The sequence below is a fragment of the Hirundo rustica genome, chromosome 16 (assembly GCF_015227805.2).
Source record: "Hirundo rustica isolate bHirRus1 chromosome 16, bHirRus1.pri.v3, whole genome shotgun sequence".
NCBI classification, from domain to species: Eukaryota; Metazoa; Chordata; class Aves; order Passeriformes; family Hirundinidae; genus Hirundo; species Hirundo rustica.
This window is the reverse complement of record NC_053465.1, coordinates 13397108-13420865: the sequence shown is the minus strand read 5'-3', so window position 1 is coordinate 13420865 and position 23758 is coordinate 13397108. Positions and strand designations below refer to the sequence as shown.

Here is a 23758-nt window from a genome sequence, read left to right as displayed (position 1 = left end):
GCTGGAGAGCTGATGGGATAAATTGGCCTTTTATCTACAAAATCCCCTGAGATTAAATTAGGCCATGTAAAAGCTAAATGTGTGCCCTGGAATAATCACGGGTGACAGTCGGTGGAGAGGGATGGCCATGCCTGAGCGTGAAGCAGCACATCCAGACACCAGACCTAAATCAGCTGGGATGGATCATGTCCCCAAGGGACTATCACTCACCACCAACTACACCTCAGTGGGAGGATAAGTTTGGATTAGCTGTCTAGTCTCTAGATGCCTGAAGTCAGTTTGAAGCCTCAGCAGGGCTGCAAAGGGCAAGAACATTGCATTGATTGAATCAGAAAACAGCATTTGGCTGCCAGTTGGCTGTGATGCAGTGAGCAAGGGCAAAGTAGGGTTGGGACAAAACTATATCAAAGCTGCTGGCACAGAAGTGTTATGAGTGAAACTAAATGTTAGAACAACCTAAAGGATAACTTAAAATGTGGACAGTGTAAGGAAATTTGGGGAAGTAACAAAGGGAAGAGCTATAACATGGTGGGTGTTTTTCTGGAGCTGCTTTGCCAGGGTGATAACATAAAATAAGTGTGCCATCACCCTACTTTTTGCCTTCCTAAAAGCTGAAAAGAGTGTGAATTAAAAAAAAAAAAAAGTCATCAAATGCATATTTTCTGCTACTGATTCTGTAAAGGGGATTGGTAAAGGGATTTGCACTGTTTCCAGCTGGTGTTTGGTAATGATCTACTCTCCTTCCAGTAATTTCTCAAGGTCCTCAGCACATGAAAGCACACACGATGTAAACATCTCCAGCCCAGCTTGTCAGGCTCCTTCAGGGTTGGTGGGGAGAGGCAGAGACTTCTTGGAGTCAGTTACCTCACCCTGCAGTAGACACCTGGAACAGGCCCGATGAAATGTGCTTATCTCTCCCCTCTGAGCAGCAGGAGCTCGGGCTGCCCAAGTCAGTGACAGAGGTTTACCATGCAGACATCTAAAATTAGATGAGAGGTGCCCTGTCCCTGCTGTCTGGCAAAAGGCTCTAATTGGCACTCCAGAGGCTGATTGGCCAACACAGGATGTGGGAATCCCATCGGCCCATTTTTTGCCAGCTAAAAGCAAGGATCTTATCTGGAATGTTGTCTACACACCTTCTGCAATCAACAGAGAAAAAGACAAGGGGAAAACTCCCTCTGGCTGAACACACGCCCCAAGTGCCCCTTCCAAGTCAATGTCCCTGCAGCTCTGCTCTGGCTGATATCTGAGCTCAGCCAGGATCCAAGTGTTAGGCAATACTTCATTCTTCCATCCCACAGATGTTCTTGGAGCTGAGCAAACAAACACCTTGCCTGGACTTTCCACAGATTGTACCTGCTTCTTCCTCCTTACGCACACATGGGAAGCAGCCTGCCAACCTGTTTCCTGATAGATCTCGGAGAGCACTCACCTGGGAACATGAGAAGCCAGATTTTCTTTTTTCTATTTCAGACTGAAACCCAATATTCCATCTGAAAACATCAGGGTGTTCCTCAGTGCTGTTTCAGCACTTCTGGAAGGCACTGCATAACAGTGCTCCACTGCAGAATTCACTGGCCAGATGCACTCAGCCAGCACAGGTGGACAAGAGAAGTCCCAGTTTTAGTTCCTGCACTGAGCTCTGTCTGCACTGAACCCATAGAGCAGTGCAAAGTCAAATCTCCCCATTTTTTTGTCCAGGATTCCCAACCACGGTGTTACAGAATCTAAGCACAGTGGCAGCACACAAATTCTGCATTTCATCTTTTCCATTCATTTGTTAAGACGCTCCCAAATCAGGGGAGAGGCAGCCTCACCCCTGTGCCACTGGTGGAGGGCACTGGACACCAGTTGCCAGCCAGAGGCCAAATGATCCAGCCACAAAGGATGTGAGGGGAGGCAGGGACCGCCCCTCCCCTGCTGTCCCTGCCCAGTGATGTCCCCAGCACAGAGCTTCTGTCCCGTTGCAGCCCCAAGGTCTCTGCCATCCCTGTGCCATGCAGGGAAGCCAATGTGTCCATGGAGCTGCTGTGGTGACCCTTGTGGTGCAGCGCTGAGCTGTTCAGGAGGCTGATGCACAGCTGGCAGGAGAGGGATCACAGAGTGCTGCTGCCGTGCACTGAACATAGGAGAAAGCACTTCCAGACACCCCTGCTGTGCCTCCTTCCAAAGGGAATCCACAGAGACAGAACTGGGTGTTGTAACATCGCTGGGTCTGGCTACAGCAGGAAGAGGGTGCACAGGGAAGGATGTGGGACGTTGAGTAAATCTGCCTAAGATGCCTGGTTTTGACAGGATGTGGAGCAGCCCAGGAGCTGGCAGGTGGGATGAGGAATGAAGGAGCCCAGCTCATTGTGATGTAGTCATTAATGAAAGCTTTGCATGTGCAGGACTCCTCACTTCTAAGATGAGCACGAGGGAGCTCTCACCTCTGGAAAAGCTGCAGCAGCTTCCCAACAGGATCCAGGCTCAGCAGCTTCTGCAGGGCCCTCTTACATGAACACACCTGTATGAGACAGCAGTGATGCTGGTTACAGATGCCCTTTACATGACAAATTAAACTGAGGGAGTTTGCCCTGGAAAAAAAAACAAAAACAAAACAAAAAGCCTTTTTTAATACACAGAAGGCTCCCTAAAAGAAGAATAAAAAAATTTCAAGGCAGTGTTTGGGTGTGTTTCCACTAACCTGCCCCAGGTCCATCTGGCAGATCTATTGCCACTTGACCTAAACTCCCTGGCTGCTCCCAGCATATCACATCTGGAACAGTCAGTGGGATGTAACAGCAGAAGGTGGAATCACTCTCATGAGCACTCTGCATTCCCAGTGGAAGGATGAGGCCCAGCCATCTCTCCTGTCCCACAAATGAGCAGAGCAAGCTGCCCAGCAGGTTGAATGACTGTAAGCAAAACAAGTACTCCCTCAACATGTTCAGCAACTTCAGGAAGAACACACAGGCCAGCCCTGAACGCCTGAAGAAGGGGCAGTGGTCAAAAAAAACCTCACCAGAGGAGTCTGGGAAGGATTCGAGGATTGTTAATATGCAACTGCCCCATCAGGGTGCAGGAGGCCGGGCAGCCCACGGCACCCACAGGTGACAGTCCCTCTGCAGGCAGAGGAGGGGCGGGCACTGCGTAAGCAGCAGAGCCCACTGGTCACTCGTGCTGAGCCTCGGGGTCTTTCCTATGTCCTTGCCAACTTTCCCAGGCTCTCACATAAGCTGCTGCCTCTCCTTGCTTTCTCAGACCTTCAGGAGAACATGGAGCATGCTGAGGGCCAGGCTGTGCAGACACAACGTGGCCAAAGATGGAGATCCTGTTCCCTGCAGCACAGGAACACCATCACCAAGAGAGCTGGGACAGGTGTCCATCCAGCCTGGGAGAGCTGGACACAGTGCAGGCCAGTGGGAAGGACAGGACATGGGTTCAGCACAGCCTCTTGCAGAGAAAAGAGCAAAGAAGCCTTGATTAGAGTTCATTAATCAAGGGGACAACAGAGATGAGAGAAAGCAGGGCACACGTGAAGAGGCAGATGGGGAGGGGAGGAGCCCGTACAGGGAGATCTCCACTAGGAAACCTGGACAATGCTCTCAGGCACAGGGGGGATTCTTGGGGTACTGTTCAAAGCCAGGAGCTGGACTCAGTGATGCTGATTGGGTCCACTTCCACATCAGGACATTCCATGATTCTAAATTAGCTGCCACCAGCATCACCCAAGAAAAATGCTCATGTACAAGGCTGTGGCCATGACCAAACCCCAAACTGGGACCTGAAATAACCACTGCATCTGTGGCACAGCTCTCTTAGCAGAATTCGGAAGACACAGCAGTTCCTAGGTATGGATTAACTTAAACACTTACAATTCCCTGCACTGGGACTTTTCCTCTTCCTGTTAGGAAGCACCCAGTGCAGCTTTGGAGCTCAAAGCCTCATTCAGCACACCTGTAGAGGGGTTCAGCAAACCTATCCAAATGCTCAAGTAGGACTTCAGCACATCCCTGGGATGCAGACAACCACCAGGATCAAACCATTCTCCAACAAGTAGGAGAATGCAGAAAATACGAGTGGGTCACAGGGTAGGGCATGGCTCCAGCTGCTCCTCAGAGTGGTGCCACTCAGTGGCACTGGCACATTTCACAGGGACCGAGCTTGTACAGCCAGGCCCCTCTCAGCTGATGCTCAGCCTTGCCAGGGCTTTGCTCCTCTTCACCTACTCTACATTCACCTGAAAGCTCCGGTGGAAAAATTTGTTCTTAGTGTCCAGTTTCTGTGTCCTACGTTTGCCGAGCCAAGGGCAGGGGGACAGGACAGTGGTTAATTCCAGCTGCCAGGTCAGGAGCAGTTCTGACCTGAGGGCTTGGTGGGGCAGGGACACAACTGAAAACATCACTTTGCAGAAGGTGCAGATGGGAGTCACAAATCTGGGAAGTGGCAACTGCACTTCAACAGAGCTTAAAGCACTGGATAGCACAGGAGAGGTGACTGAGGATCCTGTGCTCTCAGTGCTGCAGCACTGTGAAGATGCAGGAGAAAGCAGTTCAACACCCAAAGGTGATGAGAACACAGCAGCCAAGGTGACACAGGAAAACATTTAACCACCTAAAATAGAGTGGGCATTGAAGAGTATCAGATGACCCCCTTGCTCTAAAGCATCTCAAAAATACCAGCCTAAAGCAAGAGACTTCCCAAGTTTGACCCTGTGAGAGAAAACAGGCTCCTACTGTCCCATGATGCAGAACAGAAGAGGAGGAAGACACTGAGTGCTCATCCTTCTACCCACAGAGAGCAACCCAGGATCCAGCTGAAATCATGAGTGCTTCCTAGGGCCTCATGTCTCTTCATTTTAAGATACCTGGAAAAGCTGAAAAGTGAGTCCCTTGGAATCCTAAGTGATGTTCACATGCCGTATATGAGATAGATCAGCCTGGATGATAAAGTGGCTCCTTCCAGAAGAAATTCACACTGATATGTAAATTTAAATATAGTAAGTGCCTCCAAGCTGATGGTCAGTGACCACTTTCCAAAAACCCATAAACAAAGAACTGTCCGTAAGTGAAATACCTTCAATCATTCCCTCTGGAAAATTTTGAAAATAGGAAAAGATGGGCTTTACAATGTTTGGTTAAACCTCCTCTGTCTGCTGCCCTTGAAGCAGAGCTGTGCATAGCAATCACTCACCTGGGAATCTGCTGCTGGAACACTTGCCGTGGGAAATGTATTTTCTTCTGGTTGGAGAGACGTCTTATATAAGATACTGACCATGGCTCACCTTTTGAGAGCAATAGGGGTCACATTAGAATCCCAGAATGGTTTGGGTTGGAAGGAACTTTAAATAAAGTTCATCTCATTCCACCCCCTGCCATGGGCAGAGACATCTTCCACTGTCCCAGGGTGCTCCAAACCCAGTCCAGCCTGGACTTGGACACTTCCAGGGATCCAGGGGCAGCCTCAGCTTCTCTGGGCACCCTGTGCCAGGACCTGCCCGCCCTCACAGGGAAGGATTTCTTCCTGATATCCAACCTAATATTGTAGGATCCTGCCTCTGGGTAACTAATGACTGGAAAGCAAAGTCTTCCCTGGTCCTGTGTAGCCTCCAGTGGATCTCACCTCTCTAACAAACCACCCTTTTAATTCAAAGACAGCATCTGCCTTGTTTTTCCACCAGGCCCCACACGCCCAAGCACACGCGCTGCCGGCTCAGCCCTTACAGTGGGTGGGTGAAGGCATTCCACGGCCCAGCCAGAGCTGTGATTACAGGCCTTTATTCTCACCCTAATAAAAGGTGCAAGGGCAGATGCCAATGACTCCAGTCTGGCACCATCACTCGTGGAGCCTCCTGCCCGTAAACACAGGGGAGGGTTCATTGTGACCACACGCTGTCCCACATTCTGAGCACCCAGGTGTCCTCCCCTCCGGGCCGGCACAAGAATTCCTGCAGCTCTCCGGCCTCCCGCAGCCACGCACGGCCCCTGGACTGCATGGTGCTGTGCTCCCAGCCCTGTGCTCCCATGGCACGGAGAACGTGAGTCCGGGTTTAAATTACACAGCAGGAAAGGGGTTAAAGTTTAAGTAACTGTTTTGTATATGAATTAATGTATGTAGCTTTGAGCCAAAATATCTACCATTAATTTTTCCACCTATTTCAGGAGCAGTAAGATACACAAAGTAAAGTTTATTTTGGTACTTGGTGTACTTCACTCTCATTAAAAATAAATTAATCAGCAAATTCCTACACAGCTCAGCCTTCTTTTATGTAAATACAAGCCAGCTGTAATGAATTACAAGGTGTTATTATCTCACACACACTGTATAATACTTCACACATAAGAGGTTTCTCTGCTTAGCTCAGCTTTCAACAAAAGCATCTTAAATAAACTGCAAGCCAGTTGTTTGGGCTGTAATGTTTTCACAGAGAAGGGATACATCTCACACAGAAAGAGGGGCTCTTTACACGACTCATTTTACAACAAGTTAAACTGAGGAAGCTCGCCCTGGAAGAAAAAAAAAAAAAAAGACAAAATGCCTTTTTTATACACAAAGGCTCCCTAAAAGAAGATTAAAAAAAAAAAAACACACACACACAAGGCAGTGTTTGGGAGCCTCTTTGCTGCATCCCACTGCTTTTTACATGGGGAAGGGATGGCAAATATTCCCCAACACACACACTATGGAAGAAGTCACACTAAGGAAGAATAGTCACAGCCAGGCACTTTCACCAGACTAAGGAGTCAAAAATTAAGGATTAAATTCACAAATTAAGGATTATCACCTTCTGCTTTTACTTAATACTTTTATTAGGAATAAATCCTGATTTTATAGGGCTTATTCTTATCAAAAGCACGCATGGCACAGAAAACAAACACACAGCAATTTAACCCAGACTGACATTTATTATTGACTCAGATTTGGGACAGGAGAGAAATGAAAACTGCTTTGCCACTGACCTGGAAACAGCCTGGTGAACCATCCACCCACACAGAGCACCTCTGCCTCTGCTGATCTCATCAGTGCAGCTCCTGCTCCCCTAATTACTGTGTTGGCACAATTTGGCTGCACAGCCGTAGAAAGTTTTCACTGGTGTTGAAGGATCCTGCTAAAAAGCCCTGGACTGCTGCTTTGGGGGATGGAGGATGGCAGAGTCCTGTGCCAGGGACACAACAGGGATGTTCTTTTCAAAAAGGAATTCCTAGAGCACAATTCTACAAAGAATGTGGAAGTATCAGCAAGGCAGACTGAAACATCAAGTACTGAGGCAGCTTTTAGTGCCAGCCCAGCCACAGTTGGGGATTTAATCACCCTAAGACAGCCAAAGTCACAGAGGATTGCTGGGGACTGCACATTATTCTTTGCATTCTCTTACCCTCGTGCAACAAAGCAGAGAGTTCCTATATGGGATTTTCACAGAAAACCCTTCAGAATCTGTTAAAGCAATTCTTAACTGCACTAAAGCAAAGATGGACCATCCCATCTTGATATCAGGCATTTAAAATATATACTTAGTATCTAAATATGCAAAGCTCAGATTTACATTCACAACCATACAGGGAGCAGAAGACACCACTGTGTCTCTGAGCAGCAGCTCTTTGAACGAGGCAAGGGACAGAAATGTCTTTTTGAGAGAACTCTACGTCACGGCGAATACCTGGTTTCCTAAAGGCAGAAGGCAGCTCTGTCCATTTGTCAGCAAGGGCCACTCGGGGCCATAAAAAGGACAGAGGTTCTTAAAACAATGAGCATTTATTTGCAGGTGAAGATTTGGGAGTACGGCTGTCCAGGAGGCTACTGAGGCACCACGGATGGGATAGCTAATGAAATGTTTTCCTTCCGACAGCAGACTGTTCTTCCTGATCACGCAGCCTCAGCCCAGTCCCATTCCAGGCATCCTTCCCAAGCTGTTCTGGCACGAGGATCTCAGAGTCCTTCGTCGTTGTAAACGGGGGACAGGGGCTTGAGGATGCTGCGGGCGTTGCTCTCCACCAGCGGCCGCCAGCTCACCTCGCCCGTGAGCAGCAGGTCCTCCCCGCTCAGCGCGTCCAGGTGCTGCACCTGCAAGCACAGCAAGTCACTGCCACGTGTCCCTGCGCCCAGCCAGCTCCCGCAGCAGCTACACCAACACCCGTCCTTCCAGAAAGCAAGCACAACAGGGAGAATTCAGCCTACTCTGCCGTTTGTGACCTAAGAAAGTCACTTCCGACTGCGAATCGTCATGGAAGGGCCAGGATAAGGATCTGCAGATCCTCTGGAGTTACCTGCGTCACTGATGCCTTAGCTAATGCCTCCTCCTTTGGCAACAGGGCAAAGAGGAGCCACGCAAAGCTGCCATGAGTCACTTCATCCTCCTGGTGGCTACTGCAGGGGATACTGCCTGGACCAGCACCCACGGAGAGCTCCCATCCTGCACACAACCCGAGGTTTTAGCTACAGAAAAATGGCCTGACCAGCAGGGAACACCAGGGGTTTATCACATAAAAGCACAGGAGCTGGAAGAGGTGAACATGCAATGAACGCTCATCCTCACAACAAAGAAATCCCTGAATGGTTTGGGTTGGAAGGGACCTTAAAGCCCATCCAGTCCCACCCCCTGCCATGGGCAGGGACTCCTTCCACCAGACCAAGCTGTTCCAAGCCCTGTCCAGCCTGGCCTTGGAGACTTCCAGGGATCCAGGGGCAGCCACAACCTCTCTGGGCAAGATAGTTGGGATCTAATGTTATTTTAAGGTACAATGTAAGCAAAATTAAAAATAAAACCCCTCTCATCATACAGCAGAGGGTCAACTTACTGCCACTGGTCACGCTTAGACATGGGAAATGGGGGGAAAAAAAAAGAAAAAAGTCACTCCAAGGATCAGTCAAAGACAAACGCACCACCATTAGCTCAGGAAGGCTGGGAGAGCTGACCAGGGGCACAGTACATGCTGTCCTGTCAGTATATTCTCCTCTGGCATCCACTAATACTCATTGTTAAAGACAGGATCCACAAGAAACCGTGGGGACAACCTGGCACACAATGTTACTGGAAACAAAGGATAACTGGACAAGGAGTTTCTCAACAGGGGAATGAATGCACCCATGGCCACAGAGGGTCACACTGGAAAGCCACCTAAGCACAATGTCCTGTCCCTGACAGTCACCACTGGCTGTCTCCACAGGAGGAGTTAAACACAGCACACAATGCTCTTTTCCCTGCTCATTTTCGCTCCCTCGCAAAATCTGTTCAGATTTTGAGGCTGAAGTGGTTGTGGATTAAAGAGCCCTGGGCAAACTTTTCTTCCATAAACCTTGCCAGTGGCTTTGGAACCCACGTGCAATTGCAGCACCCCAACCAACTGTGGCAATGTTCTGTCCCCACATTCCTGTGTCCCTGAACCCCTTTCACTGCTCACCTTTCAGGCTGCCTTCGGGATTTCCCAAAGTTGTCTCCCATTTTTTCTCCCACTCTTTTTTGGGCAGGAGATTCTACTCATTGCTAATAAAAGAGCAGTTTCACTGTCACCCTTAAGTGCTCCTCTCTGAACCTTCTTCAGGTAAAATTTTATCTGTCCTGGTGGTCAGCACCTGAACCAGACACATTATTCCAGCTCACAATGGTACCAGAGATGTAAAACTGGCACCACAGCAATATTTTATCCTTTATTTCTTCCCTAGTAGTTTGAGCATTTGTTTTACATGTTTTTAAACACTATGGAGCGCTGAGCTGATATTTTCATAATACAGCTGTAATCTCAAGGTCTCATTCCTGTGTAGTAACAGTTCAGAGCTCATTGGTACCTGTGTAAAGCTGGGAATGTTTTCCTCAAGTGCACCACTTGTCTGCAGGAATGACCTGTCTGCACAGAACCTGTGCTCATTCCTCCCCAATGTGCCACATTTTCCTGTTGGATCACTCTTTCCTGTTCAACTGCTGATTGCTTCAGATCTATCCTTTGCTTGAATATCCAGAAGTACAACAATTTCCCTACCTGGCAAGAAATTATCCCAAATTACATAGCTTTTATATGTGTTTGTCCCCAGCAAACTTTCCTACAGCTTCACCACTGAGCATCAGTAACATTCAGCATTTAATTAAGCCAGTCCCTCCCAAGAACCCTCTGGCATTCTCTAAGTGTCCTTAGGAAGCTCAGCCCTTTATTTCCCATTTTCAACACACACTTAAGTACTGTCTCTCTGTACCTCTATCTGATCATGAATATGGTACTAGAAACATTACAGAGAATGATGTTGTGAAAGTTCTGGTCTTCAATCTCCTGTCCAACACCCTCCACTTTTCCTCCACAACCTCTCTCACCCCTTTTCTTTGGTGCCCACATGGACTTTATCCCACCAGCACTTTCTAGAGATCTGGTTCACAAACCTCCTCAGGGCTGAGAGGACGAACACTACTCAGTGTTGTCTCCTCCAGGTAATAACTGAAAGAAACAGAAATAATTCTGGAAAACAAACCCGTCTGTTTCTTTTTCTCAAAGGTCACCAAGAGACTTTCAAGTTCTATGTGCTATTTCACTATGAGGAGAACCCCAACTGCCTAACATTGGTAACAATTCTACAAAAAGTTGCAGCCTATTTCTGGCACATTCTGTCAAGTCCCTCCATAGCATGGGTCCAGAAACAGGTGAGCAGGATTGCTTTCAATATTCCATTAATTTCTCTGCAGCCATTTGTCATCAAACTGCAGTATTGATCAGGACCTGAGGGAACAACATGGAGCTGTGCCAGGGAGGGTCAGGCTGGATACCAGGGAAAGGTTCTTCCCCAGAGGGTGCTGGCACTGCCCAGGCTCCCCAGGGAATGGGCACGGCCCCGAGGCTGCCAGAGCTCCAGGAGCATTTGGACAGCACTGCCAGGGATGCCCAGGGTGGGATTTTGGGGTGTCTGTGCAGGGACAGGGGCTGGGCTGGATGATCCTTGAGGGTCCCATCCAGTTTAGGACATTCCACGACTCTGTAATAAATACCATGCACTTTTCAGATTTTTACCTTCTTCTTCTTAAAAATGATCACTGAGTATTAAAATCGGATTTATTTATGAGAAGTGAGCTGCAGATGCAAGCAATAAAAGAAAGCACTCCCCGTCCTGCAGCAGAGCAGAGGAGAGCGGGGCCGTACCTGTTTGCGCACGTACTCCACGAGCAGCTCCAGGTGCCGAGGGTCATCACAGTTCCTGTTAAAAAGGTTTCTCCAAAGAGCTGCTGCCAGAACGTGATCATCAGACAAGATTCCCTAAAGGGAAGTACAGAGGGGGATTCAAAACTGCACGTGAAGAAGGTCTGAACACAAGACACCCCCGTTCATGTACTTGGCCCCTGGCCACGGCACCTGTCCCAGAGCCCACAGCTGCCACGGGCTGTGCGCACGGAAAGGCAGCAACATCACTCTTTCCCAGAATGGAAAAACAGACCTGGCCTTAAATTAATTTACAGAGCGGCCTGTAACCAATTTTCTGGCAAGTTAATTTGGAAAAAATCTGGGTCCGGGTATTCCTAATGTCGGAGCTGATAACTGCACTTCTGTGTTATGAAATCTTTACCATAAAAGTGGTGATCTTACAGAGAAGGCAGCACCACCTCATGGGAATGTGTGAAGCCTCTGACACTTTAAAAAGAAAAATTAAAGGCTATTTAATGTGATGTTGCAGAACTGTAGTCTGGAGTTTGCTATTTTTCTTTGCTTTTTTACTTTTCATTCTAATTGAGAGAGAAATCTTGCTCATCAAGAACTATCTAGATTTTTCCAGTTAAATTTAATATTAGCTTTGGTTTATACGAGAACAACATCCATTAATGTTACTTGTCCAAATTCACTTGAATTTTATTGTCTTTTTAGATTATGTGGTGTTGTCACAAGCTCATAACTCCTGTCTTCTGCTGACACATTTTCCAGAGGCAAAAGACTTAAAAATATTCTGTTAAAAATAATTTAAAAAAAAGTCAACATTTGTCTTTAATCAAAGCAAACATTATGTCTCCAAAAAGATTGTCAACAAAGCACAAGCAGACACATCCTGGCTATACTTAAAACCAGATTAAACCTTGCATGTGTCCACAACTGTCCACAACTCTATGAGGTCACACTTACAATATATTAATAATGTAAATCACTGTGCAAAAAAAAAAAAAAAAAAAAAAATCACAATGTGAATAAGAGCATCTGAAAAGCAACACTCACTAGAGAAAAAAAAAAAAAAAAAAAAAAAAGTAATTGCATTTTCCTCTTCAAAGTCCTGCAGACACTTGTGCAGTGCTGCATTTGCCTCCCTGTATTATTAGGTACTGCCTATAAATATTCTCACATGGACTCCTGTAGCCACAATGCGACAGACTCCCTATAAATACTCTATAAATCCTCTCTTCACTTTCAAAGTACAGCTGAATACAACAGGATTCAGTGGGAGGAAATGACTTAGTGGAGGCCAAGAAGGGATGGTGAAGCAGCACAAAGAACACCCTACCTTCCACACCCTGTGGTCTAAATCCATAAGCTCTGTGCTGTTTCTTTCTAAGAACTTTGATTCAAGGCTGCTTCCCTAACATAATATTGCTTTAAAGAAATGGACAGTGAATGTTTTACCCATCTGGATTATTCTGTGTTCAGGAATTAGATGGTCTACTTGTTGTACATTCCCTGAAAACAGCCTTCTTACCTCATCGTATCCAAACAGAGCTGCATAGAAATTTTCTGCCATCCTTTTCAACTCTTCTTTCAGAACAGTAGAATTAATCTGAAAATGAACCAGAAAATCATCAGTACAGCCTCTAAGGAAGAGGTGAGGAGAAGATATTCCCAGTTTCACTGTGAGTGGACAAAGAATCACCAGCGCCCCAGCCCACCCCACTGAGATTTGGCTGCCAGCAAGAGTCGGTCTCTCTGGAACCCCCCACGACACAGCTCCGTTATTTCTGACACAGCCGAGGTCGGTGTTACCCAATACACAACTGCCAAGAACGTCCCAGCCAACAGCTCTGCCACCAGCTCCACGAGTGGAGAGAAAATGCTGCTGGGGGAGTGTGAAGTAAGGCTGCCCTTGCAGCAGCAGCACAGCCCAAGAACATGGAGACCTCTCTGGAGCTTAACTACTGAGCAGCTATTCCAGACCTTCATTCGTGGGCAGAAACTCCAAGGTTTTTCAACTTTTTTTTTCCTCAAAGCACAGACTGCAGGGCTGGATGTGCTACTACAGTGGAAGCACTGGAATGCTAAAGACAGAGACAACACCCTGCCACTGCTCCTCCTGTACTGTCCAGACTGACTCTCAGCTAGCCAGAACATGAATTCTGCCTCTCCAGCATCTCTAGCAGCTCAGACTCACAAGTTTTTGACTATGATTAAACTTCTTTCAGAGTCTGTGATGACACAGCAACTTCCCCCATGCTCTAAGTGTGACTCAATCCAAGTTCCACACTGACCTTTAACTAAATTTAATAACTGCTTAAGCATTTGCTGGGTTGGCCTAAGCCACCCATTGGCATGAGAACTGACCCCATGTGAGTTTAAAACGGGACTGGACCAACTGCTGGGTGCAGAGGGATGGCTGAAATACCTTTTGTGCATCTCCCTCATCCACAGTCTGTCCCTCTTGCCTCGATTCATTACCTCTACCAATAAAGTGATGCAGTTCTTCTCCCAAGGGCCCAGCTACACTTTGGTAAAGCTTTTTTGTACTGATTCCCAGGAGGGATCCAAGAGACACAAAGCATTTCTTTTCTGCAGCTCTCACACGCTCCAGAAATACAAACGAAAAGGCCCATCAGCCCTGCACACCAGCAGACACTCAAGTGTGACACTGCACTTTGCAGAGACAGGATTTACACACCAGTGACACCAGCCCATCACATCCACCACATTGGGAATCCCTCGTCCTGAATTCTCTCAGTATCCTTACGAGTATTCACCCTGGCAATTACACAACAGCTTTTCTATCAAAACATGAGTTCGTTTCTGCCAAGTGAACAAATTTCCAGTTCATATACTCTTCCCTTAAACCACTGTCTTTTTTCATCTGTTGATTTTTATAGCAATGCACACAGTGCAAACACAAGGAAAATTCCTTTTATGTCAGTTACTCATATTTTTCCATTAATATAAGCTATTAAAATTCATGCAGATATTTTATAGGCTATCAAGATTTGGAGACTGGTTATTACTGAATGTTTAAAAAAAGAACTAAACATAAGAAATCAGAGGGTTAAATGATGACTGCAACTTCTGTAATGACTTAATTAAATTTTTATTGAGTATATAAACTATGATGTCATTTCTACCCAACCATGCTCAAACCTTCTATGCATGTCAGAGATCGTGGTTTTTCTCAATAGAACGTACTTCTAAATAAGCTGCACTTCTACAGCTCTAATAAGGGGGAGCAGGTCTCATGTAACACACTCAATAAATTATCCTTCCATTTTAAACAAACAAATTCCATGAGTTATTATATATTTGCCACGCACTTTTTATGACATAATAAAAATGTTACCTCAAGGATTACTTAACACATACTACAAATGTTACAGCAGGCAACTGCAAGGGGCAAAGAAAACAAATAGTCCCATTACAGAGACAAGTCCTGGACTATACATCCCTGGGGAAGCAGCTTTCCCTACAAAAACCAAAGAGCAGCAGCTTTAAGTTAGCAAGAAACAGATCCATGAAGGAGATAACCAAGTTAAACAAACATGGCAATAAATACATCTTAAAGGACAGTTTCAGATATAAAATCTGAGTTTGGGGATGGAACCGTATCTTAGGCAATGAAATGATACGTAAAGGAATATTGCAGTTTCTGAAGAATACAACTGGCATCAGTCAAGTACTAACACTGAAGGAAAAAACCTTCTTTATAAATCAAGAAAAATGAGCAAATCCAAAGCAGTGTTTGCTGGAAGTGCTTCCTCTTTTGAAGCCTGTACAAGTTCTTACCACTGGCCAGTTTCAGGACCTGGTTGGTCATGATTCTGCTGACTCTTCCACAGTTTGTTATAAAGAAGAAAAACTGCTAGGGAATTCCAAGTGAGTAATTGCTAGTAACAAGAAAAAAATCAGTAACATCTGGAGCTCTTCTTGGGACTTCGCCCCTTTGCCTTCCTTGGAACAGCCCAGCGCAGAGCTGTCACTGGACAGATTTATGTGACACAGCACTGTGTTAGTTCAAAACAAGGAACCCATTTTTGGTACACATCTCATCTTTACAAGACCTCTGAAACAAGGAAATGTACGGCTAACAGGATCTTCACAGCTGTTTTCTGTGAGCCCACGTTCTGCCTGTGGGACAAGTGCAGCAAGCAGCTGCTGGATTTTCCATGTCACAGTGAAGAAACTGTCTTTGGCATCAGGGAGTTCATGTGCATCATCCAACAGCCACGTGCTGAGGGTGACTCTGCAGCAGACAAGTCCCACAGAAGGTTTTGTATTCTAAGACGATTTCTAGGGAAGTAAGAGCACAGTGCTCTCCTGTACTGCTGGACACATAGCAAAAGACCTAACACGTGGACATGGTATTTAAAGTGAATGCTGCTCTAGAGTCAGTCCATATCAGCGTCCTGTGATGGACCAAGAGCTTCCTCTGGTAATGCATCTCCTCCTCCCCACTTGCTTTGGCTCTGTGCAGAGTAGGATCAGTGTGCACAGACTGGAAGGTAACAAATTATAGGGCAAGAGGAATGGCCTCAAGTTGTGACAGGAGAGGTTTAGACTGGACATGAAGGAAAAGAAACAACAGAAAGACTTTTAAAGCACAGGCTGCCCAGAGCAGTGGTGGAGTCACCATCCCTGGTTCAAAAACTGTGTGGATGTGGCAGTGGAGGACATGGTTTAATGGTGAACATGGAGGTGGTGTTGCACTGATTGATGGTGACTGGATTACCTGAATGGTATTTCTCAATTTTAACAATTCCATGGGCTCTGATGTGCTCTGCCTCCTCAGAGCCATCAGCCCAGGGACGAGCCCAGGCGCCGAGGTGCAGCCCGGAGCAGGACACGGGATCCCTGGCAGTGTCACTGCACACCTGGATCCTGCCAGCGCTGCCCCAGCTGGGATGGCCATGGGCTGCACTGTCTGAGAGCACCGCAACAGGAGTTTCTTTCTGCTTCAGCTTTTGCCAGCACGTGTTGCACCCTTAAGCTACTTTAACACATTAATCCTTCCATAGACTATAAAGCCAGAAGGGGCACTTCTAACTGCCTCCTAGAAGCACTACTCATTGAATTCCAGGCAGCAATTCCTCTCTCTAGGCTGAAAGTTATGCTTGAACTAGGCTTTTTTATGAAGAGATTTCAGCCAGAAGAAATGATTAGATCATAGAACCTGACCCTCTGCATATCACAGACCATTACATTTCACCGAGTTCCCCCTGTACTAAGCTCACTAAGTTGTGTTTGGCTAAAGCATATCACTCTCACAGTTGAACATGTGTATCTCATTTCATATTTGAATTTTCTGGCTTGGATTTCCACCCCCTCCTTCTCATTATACCATTCCTGTTAGAATAAATAGCCTCTCCTGTACAATGTGTTTGCTCCTGTACCTGCACACAATGGATGTGTCAGCAGAGTCATCTTTTCAAACCAGGACTGGGCTCTTCCAGGTGCATCATCACACCTCACCAGCAGCACGCTCCTGGAGTGGTCAAAGTCGCAAGAGCAAAGTAGTGGTTTATGCTTACACAGTAAAAATTAATCCATCCCTTGTACAAAACAAGTTCCACAGGTCTGAGTACATTCATCTTGTCATGGCTGAGTCCACTCTGGGGACTTTGGCAGCCCCACTGCCCTAAACAGCAACCACTCTCACCGACACTTCTGACTGCTGGAGCAGGAATATCAGCAGAAGTTCCTGAAGGAGATACAGGACCAATCTTTCATGGTAAAAAATGTCACTCCGCTAATATTTAGGCTTTTTTATGCCCTTTCTCTCAAGTTGCAATTGGACTGAATTACCTGTAATATGGTCTGTGTTATTTATAAATAATATATAAGCACTTATATATGGGCTTTTTCAGTGTTCGCTCAAAACACTGTGTTAAAACACACACAACATTAAATGGGCAAACACAGCCTTTTTATTTCACCCTATAACATCACTACTGCTTGAAGAATATTAATTTTGACATGACTGAGACTGTAGTTAGGATCAAAAATATTAAATTAATAAAAAATATTAGGAAAATTTCTGTAGCAAGCTTCAGGCACATACTCGTGAAATGAAAAAAATACTGAAGAAATTATTTTTCCAATCTTCAATTTTTGAGCCTTTTTTTTAACTGCTCTGCTACTTTGCCTGCAAAGCAGATCACTGCTTGTACAGCTTGAGTCCTGTATGCTTTAAATATTGACTCCTCTGATAAATTCTCTACTTTTTTCATTAGAAGTAATTTTGTAATACACTCCCATAATCATTAACTTCAGAGAACAATCTTTAAAGCCTTCTTCAATAACCTATTTCAATATTCTTTTAACCTAGACAAAAGCTAAATGTTGGACTGTAGCAGAACCAGCTCCTGCCAAAATCTTCAATCCATAAAAACAACATGTTAATGGAAAAAGTTGTGTGTGCTCTACCTTCACAACAATCATGCAATCATCAATAAGGCTCCTCACAGCAAGTTGTTCCAAGAAAGACACAGAAAAGCAAGTTATACAACATTACCTACATCTTTCAGCAAAAGCAAGGTAGTCACCCCTACCCTTCTGCTACCCAGAAAATGAGGATTGTTCCCATCTTGCAGTTTATTGATTTGGAAGCTCTGCCATGGTAACAGTTACAGATGCAGAGGAGATCACAGTACAATCTGAACTGTATTTAATGGCTTGTTCCAAATTCCTGCTTCCCTGCAGAACGTGGCTGGCAGAGCTCACTGACAACCTCTCAAGAGAAGATCAGGGAAAGGAGGTTGAATTGCTATACCCTGTAAAGTAGTGCTGACTCTCTGTAAGGTGAGCAGTTGTCAAGGGATTTTCCTGTAATGCCTCTTGAAAAAACTAGTTGCTCAAAGACCTAAAGCTAATCACCAATATATTTCTGAACACACCAGAAGCAGGAATTCAGCCTGATAAACTGAAAGGAAATTTCAGAACCAAGCTTGAAAGAAGCACTCGGAGAAAACAGTAGTAAAGGCAGATAAATCATTAAGGTAAATATGCAACATGAGCACTCACAGAGGTCCTGTAAAAGCTCCAGCTCCTCACTGAGACAAACCTCAGGGAGTGTCAGAAAGTGTCACCCACCAGGAACACTGATCAGACCAAGCGGCTACCTACCAGGGTATCCTGCCTTCAGCAGCAGCCAGAATCCCTGAGAAACGGCCAAACCCTACAAAGGCTGATAAATACTTGCTTCAAGGATTCTCCGAACCAATTTCAGCTAAGAATACTTCCCAACTCTTGGTATTTGCTTAGAGAGTAGTCTCCAAAAGGTCTCTATGTCCAGCAGCTTGTCCAGGGAACTTTCTGCACTCACCACGTGCTTCAGCAAGAAGCACCCTGGTCTGCTACCCCCGAGAGATCCATCTCCTCTGGTGAGCTCCCCCTGAAACTGGCTTTTGCTGGCTTCCTCTGCTGGTCCAGCCTTTCCACAGGATCAGGCAGTGAATACTCATTGCTGCATCACCTTCTCACAGCACTCAGGATTTTGAGAGTCAGCGAATGATCCCAGAATGGTTTGGGTTGGAAGGGACCTTCAAGCCCAATCCATTTCTAATCCCTGCCACGAGCACAAACACCTTCCACCAGACCAGGCTGCTCCAAGCCCTGTCCACCCTGGCCTTGGATACTCCCAGTCCATCATATTCCAGGTGATATAATCCACCCAGAGAGAAAGGCTTCAGATAACTTAGTAAAAGTCAAGAGCAACAAAATTCCAGGGATCATAAAGTACTAAACAGCTAACGTTACTAGGGCTGCAGAGACAGGAAAGGTGGTATCCATTCTGAAAAGTCTTTCAGCAGAAACAGGTATGTACAGATTAGTAGAAAATACAGTAAATGAAAATAAAAATCACAGATAATTATGACCAGCGATATCTAATGCTGATAAAAGTACTAGTTGTAGGCATTAAAAATAATAATCCATAAAACCTATTTAACATCATGCACACATTTAGCAGCAACAATTTGGAAATGGATCTTTAAGAGAAAAAAATTAAGCTGAACAGTTCAGTAGTGAAGAAAATGCTAAATAAATTTTAGGAATGATTATGAAAGGAATATGAACCAACAGAGGAACTCTATTCTGCAAAAATCCATAATGTACTGCATATGAAATGTTGTGCATAACTGTTACCTTTTAATCTCTGAACAGATCTAAAAGTAGTAGAAAACACACAGAAAATACCATGATGACATGATGACACTTATGGGGAAACACTCAGCAAACCTTTCAGGATGAAACAAGGAAGAAGATGGTGGAGAGGTAAAATCATGAGTGGTATCAAGCAGATAAACAAGGAATTATTGTCCACTGTTTATCATTAAAAAAGATGTAGAAAATAATCTATTGAAACGACCAAATATTTTAAAATTTAGGTGTTTTCTCATGCAACACATTTAAGTGGCAGAAGTCATTGTCATAGGGCACTAAAGAGCAAAAAATATGCAAGAGGTAACAAAGGGCTGCACATTCCTGGAGGATTTCTGTCAATGATCCTGAACCGCAGTCCCTGTGCAGCTCTCGGGTTACTCGTTAGTGAATGCCAGGAGAATGTACCAGAAGGAACTGACCAACAGTTCTGTTTCTTATCCTTTATCCCAAATATCTCTGGTCACTGCAGGCACAACACACACTGGATCTTCATCTGACAGCAGCACAAGTTCTGAGCATGTTCAGCTTCGTCCATTTTTTGCTGCCCTGTGCAGATATTGAGTGGTATCTCTCCTCTCTGGGGCTCTGTTCTTTCCTGCCCTGACTTCCAGCAGGACAGGCACAGCTCACTAGATGATCCTGGATACCAGACATCAGGTCACTTTGCTAACTTGGCAGGAATTTCACCTGAAAAGTGCTAGTGCTATTAAAAAAACCGCTCCCTTTACCATAACCTTTAATACCCTCATGGGAAGAGGCTACATTTTATGTAGTAATATGAGCAAGAATGATCCCGCTCATACCAAATAGGTCATCCTCCCCTAGGGGAAAAATAGTAAGAACACAAAAAAACATTCTTTCTCCAGAATTTGGGACCAGAACAAGCTTCTGTTGGAGGGGAACGGCAAGGCACCCATCTCCTCTCCTAAAAAAACTGTAAAAAAAAAAGTTAATTTTATTTCAAATGGAGTGACAATTGCTAGAGTCCATACAATTAGTCAGCAATTAACCAGCCTAATCCTTACTGCTACAACCTTTATCCACCAAGAGAGGCCAGGATAACTGCAAATACTCACAATTACTATCACCTTTTCAAATTCATTTCTGTAGTGCCTGGCAGACTTGCTGATTTGTGTTTGCTCCATCAGCCTCCCCACTCTCTCCTAGCAGGGCCCTGCTCATACGTGACCTGTTTGACATTCTCCCATCAGTTCCACATTTGGGTAAAATTCTAATTTGAAGTCACATTGCTTTCACCTTCTACCAATATTCTGCACCTTCTGGTTTCAATCACAAGCTGAGAAAAACCCGATTTCCCCAAGCATTCCTCCTCCCCAGGGCTTCAAACACACGCAGGCCACAGAACAGTTAACAGTTAAATATTTTCTTGCCAATATTTTAAGAGTGCAGAAGGTTCCAAATTGCTGGTAAAATAAACAATGCCAGACTGTGAAAACTCCTGCCTGCCATATACTCTGATGTTAACAAGAGTTTCTTTATTACTGTAACCTTTCAGAAGAGAACAAAAATTATTTCTCTACCCTAGTTCTGCCCTCAAGTAAAAGGCAAAGGAGGAAAGTAAACCATGAAAATGCTGCTTGGTAAGATATTGTGAGTTTTCCATCTTACTTCTGCATTTCATTCAGACTCTATGCTGCTGTGAATAAATAAACTTCCAAAAGATCCTAAAAGCATGGATTTTAAGAAGCCAAAATCTTCCTTACACAGTTTCCTGAATAACACGGATTAAACCTATATATGGGTTATCTTCCCTCCTGCAAGGACATAATAAAACAGGAAACACAAAAGGGCAAATTTAGGATGTTCTCAAGGAGACACATTATTTTTAAGCTCTTGGTACCTGGCTTTGTCTTCTGGGGCTTTAGTCCTGTAATTCCACAAATTACAGGGGCTCTGCCACTTCCCCACTTTAAAAACATTACGTCTTCAAACAGCATCTCCAAAGAGAAGTGCTGGTACTCGGCATCAATGAGACAAATGACCCCAAAGCTCAGAGGACAACCCCTAAAACCCTGCTCACCCACAGGCCTGCCTCCTGTTCCCTGCCAGATCCTTCTGGAAGCACTGTGAAAATCCATTCAGACCAGTGTTGTTCATTTCACATTGACCAAGGCTGTACTGACCTTGTCTCCCATCCACAACATCTCAATCCTAAAATTGTCCCTTTTATGTGCACTTATACTCCTGGCCTCAAGGTTCCTGACTAACTTGAAAATCAACTTGATGAACACTTTGCTATCGACAAAGAGAGATCTCCAAGATTAGATACCCTGGTATTTTAAGCTTTGGCATTATTTCCTGACCTTTGAATGAAATAAAAACATCCAAGCTCTTACAGAAGTGTAATGGTAATTAATTAATTAATAGAGATAAAGCAAGTGCTGTGTAAGACCAGAAAGAGAAGGACTGAGGACAGAAAAAGGAATAGAATCCAGTGAGATTCCCAGACCAGAATGGAAAACAGAAAAGCACCTCAGTTTCCCTAGATGTGTATAGAAGTATCCCATGCTGTTGCTTTACTAGGGTTGTAAAAGAAACCAGAGGAACCAGCAAGTGTGGAAGCAGGCACTGGGATTACTGCAGGGATTGCACTTGCACTTTCTGATCATCATCTTTCGCTCTCCTGTGGGAGCAGTTAGCAATAGCTGTCAAAAAAACAAAAAGAAGTTTCAGAGAGCTGACAGTTCTGTAAATGGATAAAATGGGCCAGAGAACTCAGAAAAAGGAAGCAAAAAATAAATCAAGCTCTAACAAGAAAATAAAAGACTCCCTCCTGAAGTGGAAGCAGACGATATCAGTGACTTTTTATCTGCAGAGAAAAGCACAAGCAACAATGTGATTAAAATATATGGGTACAACAGAGAAGCTCTCAACGATTTGTTTAGTTTGATTTAGAAAAGACTCTAGTCTTGGTATTATTTCTGTTTTTATAAAGGAGCTTAAAAGCACATTCTGGGGGAAGAACCTTCCTCTTTATAATGGACATAGAATAATATAATACTGAAAAATACATAATATTGGAAAATAGGTATCTCTAGAAACGGTGCCACAAGGCAGCTTCAGTGTAATTCCTGCAGGCACTCAAGCAAGACACAGAACAGGCCAACGACACCACCTTACAGTAACAGGATCCAACACATCTGGGAAATTTAAATTGATTTTTTTTTGTGCCAGAATTGATTTCTTTATGCCAGAAAACTGGGGCAGGCCAGCTGAAAAGAACTCAAGCTTTTATTGTATCTTGATTTCAATACCAGGTATCCCCAGCATGGCCCAAACATTTCTCCCAGGTGTGCTGGTTCCACAGATGCTGTCTCTGGAACAACTACATCACAAACAACCTGAGAAAGAGACCCATATTTCAAAGCTCCATGTAAAGCTACATTTGCATCATTACAGTTTGTTCCAGACATCATCACAGTTGAGATAATTCAAGGTAACATTCCATACAAGTGTACTATCCTACATATTTAAGTTATTAAAATTTCCAGAATCAATTTTACTGAATTTCCTTTGGAAAAGTATCTACTATTATTCATTTCTGAAATGACAAAGTACTGGGAACTTACTGTGAATTTTCAAGCTCTTTGAGAAAAGATCAAGAGTTGATGAACTTTTTTTGTGTGATTTTCTTGAAACAATAACTTCAGGTAACACTAATCATACAATGTCTGGTATCTTATTAAAAAAACCCACAAAAAACTATACAGAGCAATTTTGTATCTCACTACTTTGGCAAGGGTTTTATTTCTTTGGTTTTTTTTTAAAGGGAACACTAGAAACTGGTGAAATTTTATATATTCCAAGTGGTCATCAAAAATCGTAACATTTCTCTCCTTAAAATGTCCTAGTAAAGCATTTCAAAATATACACAGATAATTTAAAACTCAAAACTTCTCTTCTTTAGTTCTATAGGTTTTTAAAAACCTTTTTCAACTGCACTGAACACTATCCTCTGTCTCATTCTCTTCATCCCAACTCCCCACAATACTGCCCCACAATACTGCACCCACTTTCCTTCTGCCCCATTCTCTCTCAAAAATGTTGTTTCACTCCTGTGCATCCAAATTTGACTCCATGACTTTCCATCAGATTTGAGAGGCAGGCCTGGAGAGGACCCCTGAACACCCCAGTACAGCAACTTCCCACTTCAATTCATACAAAGGTCAAGTTCTATTTTAAAACTGTATCCATTTTACACCCTGTCCTCTCATCCTCTAAAGCCATTCTACAACTTGCTGCTCTCATCCCGACCATGCCTTCTGAGTCTTTAGTTACAAGGGTAAAACTTTTTGTTGTCCACAGTAAGAATAACTTAAACAGAATTAAACTGAGTTTAGGAAATTCCGTAGCTCCTGTAATGTAAATTGGCATTTTTAATCAACTGAAATATTCTAATTGTGAAAAGAGTATCAAGACAGAAAATTGTGTTCAAGTTCCCAGAGCCAATTTCAGCT

The 23758-nt window shown here is 44.5% G+C and overlaps 1 protein-coding gene across 3 annotated transcripts in view; it reads right to left on the bottom strand.

The window, feature by feature from the left end:
- Positions 1–6767: 6767 nt before the first annotated feature.
- LOC120759948 (ubiquinol-cytochrome-c reductase complex assembly factor 1) overlaps positions 6768–23758 on the bottom strand; it is a 47045-nt gene continuing 30054 nt past the window's right edge. For all 3 annotated transcript variants that reach the window (XM_040079695.2, XM_040079696.2, XM_040079697.2), the window contains exons 8-10: positions 12634–12711; positions 11100–11213; positions 6768–8043 (exon numbers count right to left, since the gene is read on the bottom strand). In XM_040079695.2, the coding sequence (XP_039935629.1) occupies positions 7909–8043; positions 11100–11213; positions 12634–12711 (327 nt within the window). In that variant the 3' untranslated portion in view covers positions 6768–7908. The remainder of the gene's footprint in view (positions 8044–11099; positions 11214–12633; positions 12712–23758) is intronic.